Consider the following 19863-nt stretch of genomic DNA (forward strand, 5'->3'; position numbering starts at 1 on the left):
TAATACTGCTTATTAAATACAATACATATCATATGTAAAACAATGTTCTTTCCCAGGAGAATGGCTCTGAAATAAACAGATCCACTCAGCATTAGACCTGGAGAGAGAGGGAGAGAGAGAGAGAGAGAGAGAGAGAGAGAGAGAGAGAGAGAGAGAGAGAGAGAGAGAGAGAGAGAGAGTTATACAGAAATAGTTAATCGTATGTCGAGCATATACATTTATTTGTAATAATATGTAATATATACAATATTAAATAAAGTATATGATGTTAGTGATATACCAAGCAACACTACATCAGATATATTGTCTAGCATGAATAATGTATTCTATGATTAATGTACAGGTGTATTGATAGTGTATACCTGTACAGTTGTATGTAGTGTACACCTGTAAAGGTGTATTGATAGTGTACACCTGTACAGGTGCATCTAGTGTACACCTGTACAGGTGTATTGATAGTGTATACCGGTACAGGTGCATGTAGTGTATACCTGTACCGGTGTATGTATTGTATACCTGGTCAGGTGTATGTAATGTATACCTGTACGTGTATGTGGTGCCTACCTGTACAGGTGTATTAGTAATGTAAGTGTATACTTGTGAGGGATTGGCTGAACCGTCGTGCAGGTGAGAGGAGATGCAGCCACTGTCTGAGCCGCTGGAGACAGACACGTGGCCGGACGACCCGGAATTCTCTGTGGCTGAGGAGAAACATAGTTCACCTGATGTGTTCGACCCCCAATACAGAACTTGAGGAAATGAAAATGTATCAAATAATGTATATTTTCTCATTAAAGACCATTGCTAGATGGGTTAAAATAAGATAAATCATAACTATCTGTTCCAGTGCCAATCATTGAACAGATCTTTGAACAATGTGCAAATTGCGACAATATCTGATGGCTGGACATTAGATTTTCGCCTGAACTTAGCCTCTTAATGCGATTTGTTCATTCAGGGTGTGTGTGTGTGTGTGTGTGTGTGTGTGTGTGTGTGTGTGTGTGTGTTTGTGGTTACTCGTAAACGTCAGACTGCTGGTGTCCTCTTCTAAACATGAGGAGGCGAAGGAGCTCTCAGCTGACAAGGAACTCCTCCTGCTGGAGCAGAGAGGTGGAGAGAGGAGAGAGGAGAGGAGGAGGGAAGGGGAGAGGAGGACAGAGAGAGGAGAACATCAGCTGGTGTCATTACCACTGTAATGAGCTACCTGTACTGGTGGAGGTATTGTGACCCGTACTGGTGGAGGTATTGTTCACTGTACAGTTGGAGTTATGGTTACCTATACAGGTTGAGTTATAGCTATCTGTACAGGTGGAGGTATATCTATCTGTACAGGTGTAAAGGTGGAGGTATAGTTACCTGTACAGGTTGAGGTATTATACCTCAACCTGTACAGGTAACTATACCTCCACCTGCACAGATAGCTATACCTCCACCTGTACAGGTAACTATACCTCCACCTGTACAGATAGCTATAACTCCACCTGTACAGGTAACTATACCGTATAGTTACCTGTACAGGTGGAGTTATAGCTATCTGTACAGGTGGAGGTATAGTTACCTGTACAGGTGGAGGTATAGCTATCTGTGCAGGTGGAGGTATAGTTACCTGTACAGGTGGAGTTATAGCTATCTTTACAGGTGGAGGTATAGTTACCTGTACAGATGGAGTTATCATTACCTGTGCAGGTGGAGGTATAGTTACCTGTACAGTTATCTGTAAAGGTGGAGGTATAGTTACCTGTACAGTTATCTGTACAGGTGGAGTTATAGCTATCTTTACAGGTGGAGGTATAGTTACCTGTACAGATGGAGTTATCATTACCTGTGCAGGTGGAGGTATAGTTACCTGTACAGTTATCTGTACAGGTGGAGGTATAGTTACCTGTACAGACTGAGGTTTACCTGTACAGGTGGTTGTTGAAGGATCCCAGCCGGGAGCCTATTAGGTTGGAGGTCAGAGAGATGTGGTCAAACCCAGAGACCGCGATGGAGGCTCGGGTCCGTGCACCTAGAACACACGCACACGCACACAGTTATGTTATAATGTTAAGATGGGTGTTTATTGTTGCAGTTTGTTAATACATTATTTGTATTTATTACACGGCTCTTCTCAATGCCGTGGAACGCTTCGTTCACTTGCATGGGTCCTTCACAACTTTCGGCGGTGAATTATATTTGATAATTCACCGTTGCTAAGTATAATTGACCGCTGTCAAGGAAAGCGTAATTTTAGCCGTCTTTGGTATCACTCCGCAATAGTCCAGTAACTTATCAACCCCAACATACTGGGTTGTTAAGCGACGTCAACATCTTTGGCGGACTATTTCTTTGCTGATCAACACTACGAATAGTAACAAATAAATTGTAAAAATAAAACTGTATGAATTTTTTTATCGTTTTGTCAAGTAGCTGTGTAATAAGTGGGATAATGTATAGAACGTCGCCGGTCATTATCGAAAATAAGTCCCTTCAGGGCGAAGCAAGACAGCTCCGTTACGCTTCGGTGTACTGTTCGCCCTGTTGGGGCTAATTTTCCCGATAATGACCGGCGTTCTATACATTATCCCTCACATATATTCAATGCAGGTTACGGTGTCTTTGTCTCCGTCTTCTGTCATGGTTTGAATCAACACAAATATACGGCAAGATGTGCAGTTGAAAACACAACTTTAATGGTGATGAAGATGGTGTGTGTGTGTGTGTGTGTGTGTGTGTGTGTGTGTGTGTGTGTGTGTGTGTGTGTGTGTGTGTGTGTGTGTGTGTGTGTGTGTGTGTGTGTGTGTGTGTGTGTGTGTGTGTGTGTGTGTGTGCGCGTGTGTCCTCACCTCTCTTTTTCATGACAAAGTTTACAGACCGGTCGCTGATGGCTGCATCAGTCTCTTTGATGTCCAAAAACGGTTTACTGCCCACTCCCATACACACCATCTCTTTCATCCTCACCTCTGGAATACACACATCAATGCCTTATTATCACATACACACACACACACACACACACACACACACACACACACACACACACACACACACACACACACACACACACACACACACACACACACACACACACACACACACACACACACACACACGGCTCATTAACACAGACACATACACACAGTTTATTAACACACACACACCTTATTGTGGCAAGCGCATTAAGCGCACACACACACACACACACACACACACACACACACACACACACACACACACACACACACACACACACACACACACACACACACACACACACACACACACACACACAAACAAAGACATGCACACACACATCTTATTAACACACACCTTATTAACACGCACACACGAACACACACCTATATACTGTAACACCTACACACACACCCCTTGTGAACACACCTTTGTTCCTGTTGGCCTGGGACCAGAGGAGGTGTGTGATGTCATCTGTCCAGGCCTGTTTGGTTTTATGTGACGACGCCTGAAGGGTGAGGGCGTGGCTCCTGGACCAACGCTTCCTGAACCACACCTCAAACTGTAGACCGCCATCCCCGGCGGACGCTGTGAGACCCAGGTCTGCTGTCTACACACACACACAAGCACGCACATACCCATGCACACACAGACACACACTGTGTTTAACAGATACACAATATGGCCAAATAGAGGTAGAAGGTTAGAAAGAGAACAGAGGGACTGGAGTTGGAGAAGAGAGAGATAGAGGCGGAGGAGAGAAGGATGGAGGTGGAGAAGAGAAGGCTGAAGGTGAAGAAGAGAGGGATGGAGGTGGAGAAGAGAGATAAAGATAGAGGAGAGAAGGGTGGAGGTGGAGAAGAGAAGGCTGAAGGTGAAGAAGAGAGGGATGGAGGTGGAGAAGAGAGATAAAGATGGAGGAGAGGATGGAGGTGAAGAAGAAACGGATGAAGGTGAAGAAGAAACGGATGAAGGTCGACAAGATATCACTTTTTCTCTTTGATTTGGTGTTTCCAGAGCTGAGATTTTCCTCAACATTTGGGACCAAGGACTGATTCACAAAATCCCCCCAATTAACAAAATTGTGGACAATTTGAGATAGAGAGATAGAGATAAAGAGAGATGGATAAAGTGGGACAGAGAGATATAGAGAGAGATAAAATGAGAGATAGATATAGGGCTAGTGAGGAGGACCTTGAATGAGTGTTTGTAGAGGAGGTCGACGCCTCCTTCCACAGCTCTGGGTTTGCTGAAGAGGAGGAGCTCCTCAAACAGGAAGACGTGACGAAGACTCTTCTTCCTCCCGGACAGTACAGTGAAGCGGTCCTGTCGTAGCAGAGCACCCTGCTCCTTCAGGTTCACCTGAATAACACAGTGTATGCTCTATGTAACACAGCATCTATCTTACCTCAAATAATCACCCTGTATATAGATGTAGACATATTTTAGGCATCCTATGCATTGCATAGAAGTCTACGGGCATGAGTGATGTTTTCCGGGCATTAGTCAGACCCAGTGTATTTACTAACAAAAAGTGGATTATTTTAGAGCAAATCCCACAATTTGAAAACATTTGTAAACGTGTTCTTATTGCAAAATTGCATGAGAGGTAATGCCTAACTATCATTACCATAACAGCGGTAATGTGTATTGTGTTATATTGTATAAAATGTAATATTGTAGTGTAATGCTGTATATAAAGTGATATATTGTGGAAACAACATGACACTATATACAACATAACACTATACAATATAAAACTTTATAGTGTAATATGGCTCATAGTGTAATGTTGTTTAGAGTGTAGTATTGTTTATTTAAGCAATAGATCACGACAGGCTGTGGTATGTGCTCATTATACCACTTTTAAGGGGCGTTGTTCGGCCCGACTCGCAGCGGAGGGCCGGCGACCCCCTTCACAGTGGTATAATGAGCACATACCACTGACTGAAGTGATCTATTGCTTTTATACAACGGTTACTATTATGGCAAAACGAAAGTCATAGACACACTACATTTTAAAAAAACAACAACAAGAAAGTCAAAGTAGCTGTTTTATTAAAGAATACAAAAAAGTAGTCCCTCCTGGCTGCCTTCAAAATGCACGACGGTTGCTATGCAACACACTTTAGCGTCCCTCCGAAGGAAGGCTCGGCTAGAGCGGTTCGCCAGCAATTTATCCTATGGAGCAGTTCACTCGCCGTGTGCCTAAGCTTTCGTTATTCTCTCCATCGCCTTGCTCACTCCCGGAGTAACAACATTTACACCCTCTCCAATGTCTCCATCGTTCAACATATTTTTTACTTTGTAACTGTTTCTACTTCCAGGCGCGGAGTGATATGCAAACTTTCACAAAATGATTGGGCGTCATAGCAGTTATGTATACGCTAATTATACAACAGTTATGAACCAATTAGATCGCTGGATTTAAGCCACCCGTTGTATAAAGTGTAATATTGTACATAGTATAGTATTGCTTATAGTATGGTATTGTATTTTGTGTAATATTGCTAATGGTGTGATATTGTATAGAGTATAATATTGTACAAAGTGTATTCCTTAATATACCTTATGGCATTTTCATCATTCCTCCACACTGCCCTCTTGTGCGTCTTTCCCTATATTACACCATTATTGGTCGATTTAAACGCAAAAGCTGATGGACTACCATTGATATTGAAAAGCAACTTAGCTTTGACAAGGATATAAATTAGAACGTTTAATTTAAAACATTCAACCTCTGTCCTAACAAGTATAGCATTGTCAACAGTGTAATATTGTAAAGATTGTAATATTGTATATAGGGCACTATTGTATATAGCATAGTATGTATTATAATATTGTGTCTAGTGGATTATTGCCTGATTGACTCACATCACAGAGGCGGATGGCGTCCATGGCCAGCAGGTCGTTGCCGTGGCGAAGCTGAAAGCTGATCATGTGATTGGCTGCTTGCAGGGCGTTAAACCCCTCCTCCTCCGCCGGGCTGAGCTGCTTGAGGAGGTCTTTCAGGAGGAGCGCGTACTTACTCATCCTCTGGATGGGCTTCAGCAGGTAGGAGGCCAGGTCCAACCTGTCCCCTAGACTGAGCTGCTTCACCTGGGACCAGAGGAGGGAGGAGAGGCCATGAGGGCGGACCAGGGGACGAATGAGTGAGGAGAGAATGTATAGGAGGAGTAGGAGGTAGGAGAGAGGGGAGGAGTAGGAGAGAGAGGAGAAGAGAGGAAAGGAGAGGGGAGAAGAGAGGAGCAGAGTAGGAGAAAGAGCGGAGAGGAGAGACATAGGAGAGAGGAGTAGGAGAGCGAGGAAAGAGGAGAAAAGAGAGAAGGGAGAGTATGAGTATGAGAGATGAGAAGAGAGGATGAGAGGAGAAGAGGAGAGGGTAAAGGAGGAAGGGAGAGATAGGGGCAAGGAAAACAGGCGAGAAGGAAAGACAGGGGAAAAGGAGAGTCGAGGGGAGAGGAGGGGAGCTAATACGGGTCAGAATAACAAATCTTTGTGTGTGTGTGTGTGGAGGTGCATATTTACCCTAAAGAAGGAGTTTCCATGGCTAGCCAGCAGGGCGTCAGACTTGGGTTTGTTCTTACTGTAGAGAGCGTACAGTCCAAACTGATCCTTCTGTAACAACACATACACAACAGTTGGTTCAGTCCGAACTGATCCTTCTGTAACAACACATACACAACAGTTGGTTCAGTCCGAACTGATCCTTCTGTAACAACACATACACACCACTTGGTACAGTACTAACTGTTCCTTGTGTAGCTACACACACAGAATTATAGTTACAATCCAAATTGTTCCCTCTGTATCAATACATACAGACCAGTTAATACAGTCCAAACGGTAACCTTTTGTATGGTGCATAGTGTGTGTATAGTGTGTATAGTGAGTATGGTATATACTGTGTCCAGAGTGTATAGTATATATGGTGCATAGAGAGTGGGTACAGTGCGTGTATGGTGTTTAGTGTGCATGGTGCATAGTGTGTGTACAGTGTGTGTAGCGTGTATGGTGTATACTGTGGGTACCACAGTTTGTACAGTGTGTGTATATAGTCTGCCTCAGCGTGTATGAGTGTTCCTACGTAGCGTAGGAAGCACTGGGCCACCCTCAGCGGGTGTCTCCAGCAGGCCTCCAGCTCCTTGAGGAAGAACTGGGAGTGGAAGTCCAGGATGTTCTCCAGGTTCCCGAACACGACGCAGCGCTGGCCCCGGAGCTCCTGGGGCAGGTCCGGCCGCTCCATCTCCGGGAAGTACTGCTGGGTCACGTAGCGCAGGGAGCGCACGTACTCCCGCTCCGTGGAGACCATCTCGTCCACGATGTGCTGCTGCTTGCTGCATGGCATTAGCGTGAAGGACACGAAACTATTAGCGGTAGCATGAGCGTGAAAGAGAGGATGACATTAGCATGCAGGAGACGATTGTGTTAGCATGAAGGGTGAGAAAGCATTAGGGGTAGCATTAGCATGAAGGAGACAATAGCATCAGCACGGAGGGGAGGTTAGCAGTATGTAGTCCATCCTTTAGAAATTGAAGCATGTATTATGTAGGTAATACTAATTATTATTTATTAGGAGTATTTGTAATGTGTTATTTTGAGGATAATAGGAATTAGTAATGACTTATTACTACTAGGTCTAAATTATTAAGAATATGTATAAGGTGCTATTTAAATGTACAACTTCTTAAAACGACACGGTATTAGTTATAAGGTATTAGTCGCTATTTAGATACTAATAGGGTTTAGTTATAAGGAGCATGCATTAGCTACCATTTAGCTACAAAAAGTTAGTAGTTAATAGGAGTATGTAGGGTACTATTTAGGAACTACAATATAGATCAATGATGAGCATGTGAGTTGTGATATGCTGAACACTAGGGGGGACGACCCTCACCTGGCCTTGGTGCTGGGTTGAGCCCTGTGGGAGGGTGTGGGGGATGGGCTCTGGGCCTGGGGAGGGGTGGGGGTGAGAGGCTGAGCCTGGCTGGGGGTGGGGGTGAGAGGCTGGGCCAGGGTGGGAGTGGGGGTGACAGGGAGAGGATGGGCCTGGGTTGGGGTGGGGTTGAGAGGCTGGGCCTTGGTGGGGGTGGAGGTGAGAGGGAGGGGCTGAACCTGGGTGGAGGTGACGGCGCTGAGGGGGCGGGGCTGGGAGTGGCTGATCTCCAGCCCTTTGATGTGGACCCCGGTGTTCCCTCTGCGAGGCGGCCAGGCCGGGGTGGGGCAGGGGGCGTGGTCAAGGCTCTGGGACTTACGGAGACCCCGCCCCCGGCTGGGCATCTCGTGAAGGGTGGAGGGGTCGGGGCTACACCACGCCTTACTGTCCCGTCTCCACTGAAAAGGCGGAGGCTCGTGATAGGAGGGAGGACTCATAGAGGAACGACGAGTCACTGAGGAGGTGGGTGGAGCCACAGGGGTCACTGATGAGGAGGGCGGAGCCACATAGGAGAAGCGTCGAGTCACATCGGAGGAGGACGTGTTCACGTAGGATGAGGGTGGAGTCACATGACAGGGGGAGGGTGCAGTCACATGGGAGGAAGGCAGAGTCTCATTGGAGGGTGGTGGCGTCACATGGGAGTAGGGCAGGGTATCTTGGGAGGAGGAGAACGAAGTCCCAGGGGAGCTGGGTGGAGTCCCAGGGCAGGAGGGCTGGGGGGATGTGGTGGTTAGGGGGAGGGAGGAGGTGTTTGAGGGGCTGCCGAGCTGGAGTCGGTCTCTGGTTCTGAGAGCGGCATCCATCTTGCTGTGGAACTCCTGGTTGGTCTCCTGATACCACTTCCTGGAGGAGGTCCAGAGCTGGAGAGGGACGGCCTCCTCGGCCTCCGTCAGCTCCTCGGCCTCCACCCTCATCTCCATGAACTTGTGCTCAGGGATCGGCGGGTGCTGGCTGCGGTAGCTCTCCAGGCGCTCGATCACAGCCTGGCATTTAGCCGCTTCAGTACAGTCATGCATAGGGATGGTTACAAGGTAACGCAAGCCCTGCAGCGCTGAATCATACGCCTGCAAGGGGGGGGGGGGGGGGGGAGAGGGGGAGGGAGAGGGAGAGGGAGAGGGAGAGGGAGAGGGAGAGGGAAAGGGAGAGGGAGAGTTTGAATACAGGGTTTCTGCATGTTTCAACAAGTTACATTTAAGACGTTCTAAGAACTTTTAAAGTCCGTTATGAAAGCAATTCAAGACCACAAGTGACTTGCAGTGACAGCATCATGAGTCAAAGTATATCCAAGGATTTGTCTTCCATGCTTTGATGTTTAGCTAACCTGTGTTAAGCCTAGAGTACGTCCACCTTTAATACTGCCCAGAGGTCGCCTATAAGAGTGGCAGGAGTAATCACTGTTGGTGTAGAATGGCTGGAGCTGGGGCTAGACTTTGGTGAAGCTCCCGATGTACAAACAGTATTGGGTGATGGCATGTCTTAACTGTGACTTTATGTAGATAAAGCCTCTACCCACCTTGTTGCAGAACTTGTAGAGGGAGAGGGTCTTGTTGAGGCGTGCCCCGGTAGCCTCCACTCTTTCAGAGAACTCCCACAGCTCTGACCTCAGAGAGTGAACTTTGACCCTGTAGGGGTCCAGCAAGGATGAGGACAGGTCGTCCCATTGGTTGAGTCTCTGGAGAAGACCCTGCCCCTGCCGACAGACGCGCTGACAGACAAACACACACACACACACACACACACACACACACACACACACACACACACACACACACACACACACACACACACACACACACACACACACATACACAGACAGAGGGACAGACAGGTAAACAGATGGACAGGTAGAGGGACAGACAGGTAGGCAGACCCAAAGTAATTCAGTTATTTATATGTCCTCACAACAACACAATATGAGGGTATAGATGGGGGTTAAACATGTAAGGCTCAGACATACTTTCTGCGTTCCATGTCTTTGGACGCGGAACTGTGTATGTGTACTGGTCAGAAGGACACACATGCAAGTGTATTCGTGTTATATGTTATTAAGAGTCCGCTTCGCTCTGGCATTCAACCCATGTGCAATTCCAAATCCTTGCCAGTGGACGGCGGAAATGCACCGTAAAGTTTTTTGTCAAATGCCCATAAAATTAAGAAGAAGAAGCATGCCCATTAGGAAGGGAATGGCATTCCCGAGGGTTTGGATGATTTCTAACAAAGAGTTCAAAGTCTCGCCACGGCCTCACCAGGGTCTGGAGGAGTGGACCAGGATATAGATGGGGGTTCACCATGTAAGGCTCTGCAGTGTGTGTGTGTGTGTGTGTGTGTCTTACATCAGCAGTGAGGCGGAACTGCTTGAAGTCCTGGTGTTTCTTGTTGATCTGCTCCAGAGAGGAGCCCTCCAGCTCCCCCAGAGGCCTGAGGGTGGGGTATCCCACCTGCTGTATCCACCCCCGCACCTACACGCACACGCACACGCACACGCACACACACACACACACACACACACACACACACACACACACACACACACACACACACCAATAAATCGTTTTATATAAAGACGCAATGTGTAAGATTGTCCATCTTCCAGTTCGCAAGTGGGGGACAGAAATGAAAACTGACTATAATTCTTGGTCATTTTAAACCGATTCAGGGGCCCACGTATCAATGTAGTCGCATCTGTGTTAATCAAACCGGTTACCGATTCTTATCTGTGAATCGTTACACCCGTACAACCGTTTATAAAAGTGGCTAGGAATTGGGAGGCCTCCGTCACTTAAGAGGGACCTTGTATGAACTGCTTGAGCCGGCGTGAACCAAATATGATGTTAAATCTGCTCTTGCTCAAGGCACCATGAATTTCGCACCACTGAAATGTTGAAGCCCCGCGTGTTGAATGCACAACCTGCTCGTCGACACCAACGTAACGGCAACAGTGACGGTGGCTATAAGGGCCATGGCTACGGGTGGACGGTCCGCACACAAGCAGCTGACCGGGGCCATGGGCCCTTTGAAGTGCCCGCCCTGGTACAGACCTGGCTGAAACCCTGCTCCAAGCTGCTGAACGCCAGGATGAAGTCCCTCTGCCTGCCCCCGGCATTGCAGAGCTTCACCAGACCGTGGATAAGCTCATCCACCTGCTGGTACAGGCACTCTACTCCACCCACCGCCTCCCTGACACACACACACACACACACACACACACACACACACACACACACACACACACACACACACACACACACACACACACACACACACACACACACACACACACACAAATACATGTCTCAATAGTGTACTTTAGCTTACACAATAGTTTGATATTGGTGATACATTAGTAACATATTAGTACCACATAAGTAAGATATAAGTTGTACATTCGTAACATATGTTTTCTGAATGAAATCCAAACCAGAACAAACATCACAGTCACTTATGGCTGTTCTGTCCTCTATGTCAATAGATTCTCAGAAATGCTGGTTAACAAAAAGTTAAAACATTGTATCTGTATACCCAGAAGGAAGTCTTTGCATGTTGTTAACATGTTGTTAGCGTACAGACTGACTGAAAGAATGTGGATCTGCAACCCATAAACCAATTGTTTACACATTTTTGTGGGGTTTAGACCTTTCTTCTACCGCAGATACGACTAGTCTCTAATGCCAACCACCTTTAGGCCATTACAGAGGCTACATGTTGATCCAGATTCATACTATCCGCTCCTGTGACACGTCCGTGAGGGTCTGAACTCTTTGTATGAAATCGCATAATCGCTTAAATGCCTGCTTACATTTTCTTATTCTTGATACGTATTATTTTTTTATATTTATTATTATATGGCAGCATTACCACCACCAACTGGTGAGAAAATCGAGACTCAGAAACAGAGGGTCATTGCTGCTGCCTGCATCAGATAATAAATAGTGTGCGGGTGCACGGGTGTGCTAAGGTCAGCATACTGTGTGTGGATCTGTCTGTACCTGTAATCGTCCGTCTGGTTGAAGCTGCTTTCCTCCCGACGGAGGAGACACAGAGAAGCTCCGCCCTCCTTCTGTAGGTCAACCAATCGGCTGTCCTGAAGGACATTGCTCATAACGCACCTGTACCTGGCCAGCGACACCTGCACCTCCTGGGGGAGGAGTCAGTGAAGTCATCCACAACTTATTGACACAAAGCACTCAAATCAAACCATTTTTTACGTAAAGATGAGAAAAGGAAGAGAAATAAATAATTCCTCAATATATAGTGGGAGGGGCTTGTGTACATACCTCAGTAGACTGTGGGAGGGGCGTGGCCTCTGTGGAATGGGGGAGGGGCGTGACCTCCTTAGAAAGTGGTAGGGGCTTATACTCAAGGCATTGGATGTTTTTCTGCAGAAGGCTGATGACATCTTCACACTGTCTGGTCAACTTCTCCACGTGCTGAAGAATTATAATACGAATGTCAATAATGTAAATAATGAACGAATATGACTAATAAAGAAGGCTCAAACCATAGCCTCGTTCTCAAAAACTACAACTCACACTATCATAAATTGAACATTTCAACAATATGTGGAAGACCAACAACCAGTGCGTGTGTCTGTGTGGGTGTGCTTGAGTAATTGTATTGTGTGACTTACTGATCTGAAGCAGAGCCAGCTCTGATGGCAGTAGCAGAAGGAACCGTTCATCTCTACAGGGAGCTGAGACACATCGACAAACCTCTGGAGACCATTTATAGTGACCACCTGCAACACACACACCCAAACACACACACACACACACACACACACACACACACACACACACACACACACACACACACACACACACACACACACACACACACACACACACACACACACACACACACACATAATGTAAGACTAGATAACGTAACAATAGAATGTTAGAGCTTATCATGTGTTACAGTCAAATATGTGTTACAGTAGATAATGTTACAGTAGACAGAAGTCTATGTGATGTGTAGAGGGAGCCTCTGAGTATGCAGTACCTGAGATGCAGGGGGCCTGTCCATATCTACGTCATCTCTGTTAGCCACTAGCAGCACGGAATGAATGAAACCTGCCATATTTTTCTGGAAAGTGAGAGAGGGTAATTGTGAGGATGGTGTGAGTTTGTGTATGAATATGTGTATGTTTGTGTCTTTGTGTGTGTGTACCTGCAGGTAGCACAGTGTGTGTGTGAGGAGTGGGGGAAACGAAGAGCTGCGGACGTCCACAAGCACTGTGAGCCCTAACGCAAGAACTTCCTTCCTGTAACACACAGGAAGCAAGGTTTCCCACAGCTGTATAGGTGAGGATTAACGCCTCCGCTAAATCACTGACCCCTCTACAAACAAACAAACTGTACACGATTAGAGACTGGGAAAAACATTCGCTCGTCGGTTCATGTCAGCCTCAGCCTTCAATTTGATAGAACATAGACTGTATAGGCTAAACTTTGAAGAATAAATAGAATGGTACAAAATAAAGTATTCACCGTTGCATTGCTGTTGAGACGCAAATAGTTTTTTTACGCCAACAAATTCTGTCTGGCCCACTATTCGAAGTGGAGCTCCACAGTCCACAAAGGATTAAAAGGGCTGTTGAGAAATGTGTTTCTGGCTATGACAGTAACAAACAAGGTCAAACACTATGTGGCCAGTGGAACTCAAGTCTGGGTGTAACGCACATAGACTGTATATAAAACTGGTTAAACTTGCTTTCAATATGGGTTCATTGTTGGAAACAATCACCCACTTGTTAAGAGCCTGAGTACCCGTTGAAATTTTGGCATCTATTGAATGCCACAATTAATTGTTCAATGGGCCCTAAGTATTTTAACTCAGGCCCCGTCCACACGAAGCCGATTTCATGGCGAAACCGCAAAGGTCTTGTACGGTTCGGCCTTCCGTCCACACGAAGCCGGCGAATCCGCTGACCGAAACCGCAAACTTCTGAAACCACCCTCGGAGGTGGTTTCAAATCTATCCGGTTTCGTTTTGGTTTCGTGTGGACGCCTGAAACCGACTGAAACCGCAAACCATGACGTCATCGCCCCACCCCTCGACCTCCTAGCCAATGGCTCTTAAGCCCGCGGAGTCTCAGAAATCACAACAAAAAAGATGATGGCGGACTACAAGCTTGTAATCGTTCTGCAGCATATCATGTCCCTTGTTGGGTTGCTAAGCCATTATTTATTGAGAATCTAGTTCGCCATCGTAGAAGAGCTGTTTGTTTGTGTTAGTGGTTCGGGGGGCAGCCTTTATGCGCATGCTCGCCTCTTCTTCTTCTGGATTTGTGTACCAGAAGCAGCGCCCCTTATGGGCCTGGAATGTTTACTACAGCGTTTCTACAGATCTATCCGGTTTCGCTTGGCTTCGTCTTTACGGAGATACTTTGAAACCGGATAGATCGAAACCGTAACGGTTTCGCCCGTTTCGGCTTCGTGTGGACGGGGCCTCAGTATAGTAGGCCAATTGCATATCAGGCATACAGCATTGTGGGCTACACCATGTGTATCAACAGCAGCTCAGCCTTTAAGTCTATCTTTTACACAAATACCAGACCATATACCCCTGGGAAATGTTAGGACGGTATGACAGTGTGAAAAAATGTATCCCTCCAAAACCTTGGTACGACTATAACCATTCAAATATTGCAGATTCCGTGAAGTCATATTGGCAGCAGCTGGTGCATGTGACATATCATCTCATCAGTCTGAGCCAGTTTATATAGCGGTACAGATTGTACATAGGAAGGAGGTATGGTGGAGGGAGAGTGGAGTTGGCGGTTTACACTCTGATGGAACAGGAAGGTAGGATTACCTGCTGATGGAGGAGAAGTAAAGGAAGATGTCCAGCAGCTCTTTGCTGCTGCAACGCCACCAGATACTGCTGTTGGTCCACACAATAACTACGGCCCCCCCGCGGTGGTCTCTGCTGCCTGCACACACACACACAAACACAGTTTCTATTTGCCCTCCGCTGCAGCATCTACTGCCTGCACACACACACACACACACACACACACACACACACACACACACACACACACACACACACACACACACACACACACACACACACACACACACACACACACACACACACACACACAGTTACTACTGGACTCACCAGGAAGGCAGAGAACACCGCGGGACATCACATGACTGCCGACCGGGAGGTTTTGCCTCCTGGCGTCTGTGGTCGGCCTCTCAGGTAATGATACTGTCAACGAGCCCGTTAACGAGTCAGTGAACAAGTCCTTTAAGGACTTTGTTAACCCTTCTTCTGGCTCTTCTGCAGGCGGATGGCTGAGCGCGGTGAGGAGGTGCTGGCTGCAGGAGTTGGTGAGTGGCTGGATGAAGGAGTGTCTCTGGGTGTCCTCGCTGGGCCGGACTGGCTGACCTCCAGGTGCCCTGAGTGGGGTCCCCTTCCCGCTCTGACTTGCTGACACAGGTGTGAGTCCAGTTGTGTGTGTGGCTAAGCCAGATGTTTTTCCCAGTGTGTGTGTTGCTGATACAGGTGTGAGTCCAGGTGTGTGTGTTGGTGATACAGGTGTGAGTCCAGCTGTGTGTGTTGGTGATACAGGTGTGAGTCCAGTTGTGTGCGTTGCTAAGCTAGATGTTTGTCCCGGTGAGTATGTGGATGATATAGCTGTGAGTCCCTGTGTATGTGTTGCTGATAAAGGTGTGTATCCAGGTGTGTCCCCCGCCGAGTGTGCTGCTGAGCCAGGTGTGATTCCAGGTGTGTGTGTTGCCGATACAGGTGTGTGTCCAGATGTTTGTGTTGCTGAGCCAGGTGTGTGTCCAGGTGTGTGTCCAGGTGTGCGTTGGTAACCAAGGCTGATGCATTGAGTTAGGGTGTGTTGCGGTGAGAGAGACGGCAGTTCCTCAAGTTCCACATACTCCCCCTCTGAATCAGAACCAGCTTCTGATTGGCCCGGAGTGGTCAGGGGTGTGGTCAGGGGAATGGTTAGGGTCGAGGCTAGGGGCATGTTCTGGGGCCTGGTGATATGCGTGGCTTTGGGCATGACCAGGGGCCTAGGGTGCAAGCCATCCCCCCAGGACCCCCTGAGGTGAGGAGCTGAGAGGGAAAGGCCCTCCTGAGGTGGTCCTCTCTGCTCCAAGGCCATGGTGGACAAAGCTCCTCCTGTCACCTCCCCCTGGTCAGCATCATACCTACCCACCGATAGGGCGCAGGGGGAGGAGCTAGTCGAAGTGGAGCCAGACAGCTGGAAGTCTATATAGGCTGGAGAGAGATAATAGAGAAGAAAGAGACGGATAACACTTCCACCAATGCCTTTTGTATTAATCAATAGTTATTATAACTCTTTACATTTAAAGTTGCATGTGTCAGAATGGAGTCCACAGTTAGCTGGCGGAAGATAAAAAAACCTCAATAATATTTCGACCCTAGCTGGCGGCGCAACTGTGTGAGGCAAACCAGCTTAGATTGGCTGACTGGATGGCATGAGTGGGAGCGGTTTTGGGAGCGTTGATGGTAAGACCTTTTTATCTGTATCAGTTATAGGATATGATATTTTTGACAATAAAAAATGTCAATATCTAATATATAATTGTCAAATTTATATCGATCAGCATTGTCAGATATGTCCAAGTTATTGTAAACCAGTTTATATGTTCATCATTGCACCATTAATATTGTATATATTTTTGCCTTGTTTACGGGCAGGTCCAGACAAGCCCACAGTGACAGTAAGTGTCCTGAGGCTGTTCCTTCAGAACACATACACACAAACACCGCACCCACACACATCTGCATTCTTCCACTCCTAGTTGCAGCTTTTTCACCTATGGTTACAGAATTCCTCTTATCTTCCCGAAACATCTGAATACCAAATCTTCAGGGACCATTAGCTGACCTCTACAGACCCCCTCTTCAGGGAACACGATCTGACCCCTACAGACCACCACTTCAGGGCACAAGAGCTGCCCTATAGAGACCACCTCTTCAGGGAACACGAGCTGACCTCTACAGACCACCTCTTCAGGGAAACTCTCATGAGCTGAGCTGACCTCTATAGACCACCTGTTCAGGGAACATGGGCTGAAGTCTATAAACCACCTCTTCAGGGAACCTCTCATTAGCTCACCTCAACAGACCATCTAATCAATATCATGCAATGTGTGATTAGACTTGTTGTAGAGATACTTTATTGTTTAATTTTCAATCAAAAGGAGAATGGGATTGTTTGAAGCAATGCTTGAAAATGATCATAAGATAGCAGTATTTATATTACAACACATGCCCTGTCCTGGCTGTGCAAGTGGAGGTCCGGCAGCACCCTGCCTTCCTCCGCCTATGGTAAACCACCCACACATGGATAATTCATACATTAATAATCAGACAAGTCTTAAATCCCACAGTCGCCTTGAAATCTTGCGAAATGGTGCAGATTTATTAACGTGATCACCTCTTTATAAATCCTCTACTGTGGTGGTTGAACTTGTAAACAGAGCACATCGCGTAAACACTTCCAACGCTAACAGTTTTAGATCCTGTTTGGTGTGCTCATTATTTTATTACAATGTTGCTATGGCCTGAAGCCTCGCTGGAGGGTGAGGAGCAGATATAACAGTAGTGATGTATCCACAAGTATAACAGTAGCAATATATCTACTAGTATGACAGTAGTGATGTATCTACCAGTAAAACATATGAGTAGTGTGTATTGGTGTGTGTGTATTGGTGTGTATATGTAGTGTGTTTTAGTGTTTATTGCGGGTATATGAGGGTGTATCAGTAGTATTAGTGTGTAGTTCTGTATATTAGTGTGTATTGGTGTGTACATGAGTGTGTAGTAGCAGTGTATATTATTGTGTTTCATTAGTGTGTATTGTGTGTATATTAGTGTCCATCAGTAGTTTTTATTAATGTGTAGTTAGTAATACATATTAGTAGGTATCAGGTTGCAGTCTTCAGGAGATCACTACTAACACAACCAAAGAAAACCAACAATATACAACAATGTTACCTGTCTGCTCACTGCCTGCCTGTCTGCTTACTGCCTGCCTGTCTGCTTAATGATTGTCTATCTTTCTGCTTATAGCCTGTATGTCTTTCTGCTTACTGCCTGTCGGTTTACTGCCTGACATATCATTCTAAAGAAAACACACACACACACACACACACACACACACACACACACACACACACACACACACACACACACACACACACACACACACACACACACTAGAAAGAAAGACTGACTAAAAAACAGAGTGTAAATTAGATAGACAGATAGGCAGACACACAGACACCCACACACACAGAGGCAGGTGAAAAGGCTCAGGAACTCACCAGGTGGTGGTAAGTGTCCCAAAACGTGTTATATTCCAGGGTATGACCGTATCCTGTCCGTTTGTCTCACAGTACTAGACTGTCTGTCTTCGAGTCTCTCTCTCTCTCTCTCGCTCTCTCTCTCTCTCTCTCTCTCTCTCTCTCTTTCTCTCTCTCTCTCTCTCTCTCGCTCTCTCGCTCTCTCGCTCTCTCTCTCATGGGGCCTGTTGCTATATTGGCTTACCCTGGGATTGACTAGACTTCGCCCACCGACTGGCATTCTATCTACTAGGCTCCGCCTACCAGCTGCCATTCTACTCCCAAGAATGAGCTGCCCCATGTCACTCCTCTCCCTCTTCCACTCCTAAATCCAGTCCCAATACGGCACTACTGTCGACCACTCCACACAACCCCTGCCTTCCACCAAAAATAATAAAATCATCTCCAAACAAGGTGACCACTACCTCAAGGAGTGTCCACAACATGACCATTACCTCAAGAAGTAGCTCCAGATTGACCAGTACCCCAAGGAGGAGCTCCTAACAGAGAGACCCCCAATTCAAGGAGTAGCTCCAAACAGAGTGACCACCACCTCAAGGAGAGGCTCAAGTCTTAACACTACCTGAAGGAGTAACTCCAGAGTGACCACTGCCTCAACGATTAGCAACAGAGTGAAGGCATTACTACTGGAGATGGTGCCAAGCTTAGTCAATTCTAGTATTGTTGTTTTTTAACCCTATTCAGCTAATAGCAGTATGTTCTTCTGAGGCTCCTGTCAGAATGCAGGCAGGACTACACGCTGCAACAAGCATGGAGGCATGCTTGTTGCAGCATGTATAGAGAACCCTCTCTCTATTCTCCCTCTCTCTCTATCCTTCTGTCACTCGCTCTATGCTGTAGTCCTCCTAGGCTGTGTAGCCAGTATTTACCATATTTACCATAGGCTGTAAATAGCCAGTATGTTGACAGTACATAGCCAGTGTGTAGTTAGCATGTAGCCATCATGTAGTCAGAATTGGGCCAGAACCCAGCAAATATGCAGCCAGTAGCTAGTATGACGCCAGTACGTATGACGCCAGTACGTATGACTCCAGTACATAGCCACTATGTAGCCAGTACAGTATGTAATCAGTACGTAGCCGGTACACAGAAAGTACACAGACAGTATGTAGGAAGAAATCCAGGGAGAAATCATGAAAGCTGTTTTACACAGCTGTTTTTTAAAGACAAAATTCACAGAACAAGGTACAGACATTTTCAAGAATTGCACTTTCACACATGTAACACACAATAGCACATTATCCTTGTCAATGCATTCTCACATACAGGAAATACTCTGTTTGGTTTAGGCAAGGGGAAACCTCATTGTAAGCCCCATTTTCAAATGGAAGGTTTATTTTATTGTTTAACATTTGGTTTGGCCTCATTCCTGTATATTCTGACCTCCATTTATTTTTGGTTGTCATCCTGTGTGGCTTTACAAACGAGCAGGAAGTAGAATTGTATTACTGTTGTTGCCACATGCTGACTCAACGCGTAAGACAGTCTCATGTCGTTGCTGAATGTGGTTATTCATAGAAACAAGGGACAAGGGATAAAGTCATCAACACTCTTAATGGAATTAATCCTCCAGCATGGCAACATGGAACACCAGCATCGTCTGCAAACCTCACAATAAAT

The 19863-nt window shown here is 46.4% G+C and overlaps 1 protein-coding gene across 1 annotated transcript; it reads right to left on the bottom strand.

The window, feature by feature from the left end:
* Positions 1 to 200: 200 nt before the first annotated feature.
* Positions 201 to 18597, bottom strand: plekhg4 (pleckstrin homology domain containing, family G (with RhoGef domain) member 4). Its single transcript, XM_056607076.1, has 22 exons — positions 18205 to 18597; positions 15014 to 16129; positions 14705 to 14822; positions 13058 to 13151; positions 12890 to 12973; positions 12516 to 12623; positions 12163 to 12315; positions 11875 to 12023; positions 10927 to 11065; positions 10222 to 10347; positions 9402 to 9593; positions 8083 to 8952; positions 7850 to 7905; positions 7040 to 7289; positions 6481 to 6570; positions 5827 to 6051; positions 4147 to 4314; positions 3382 to 3562; positions 2826 to 2942; positions 1903 to 2008; positions 1018 to 1097; positions 201 to 701 (listed from the first exon to the last, which is right to left on the bottom strand). The coding sequence occupies exons 2-22, from the start codon at positions 16011 to 16013 to the stop codon at positions 295 to 297; spliced, it is 4713 nt and encodes a 1570-aa protein (XP_056463051.1). The 5' UTR covers positions 16014 to 16129; positions 18205 to 18597; the 3' UTR covers positions 201 to 294.
* Positions 18598 to 19863: the final 1266 nt, after the last annotated feature.

Source organism: Gadus chalcogrammus, chromosome 14 (genome assembly GCF_026213295.1).
Source record: "Gadus chalcogrammus isolate NIFS_2021 chromosome 14, NIFS_Gcha_1.0, whole genome shotgun sequence".
NCBI classification, from domain to species: domain Eukaryota; kingdom Metazoa; phylum Chordata; class Actinopteri; order Gadiformes; family Gadidae; genus Gadus; species Gadus chalcogrammus.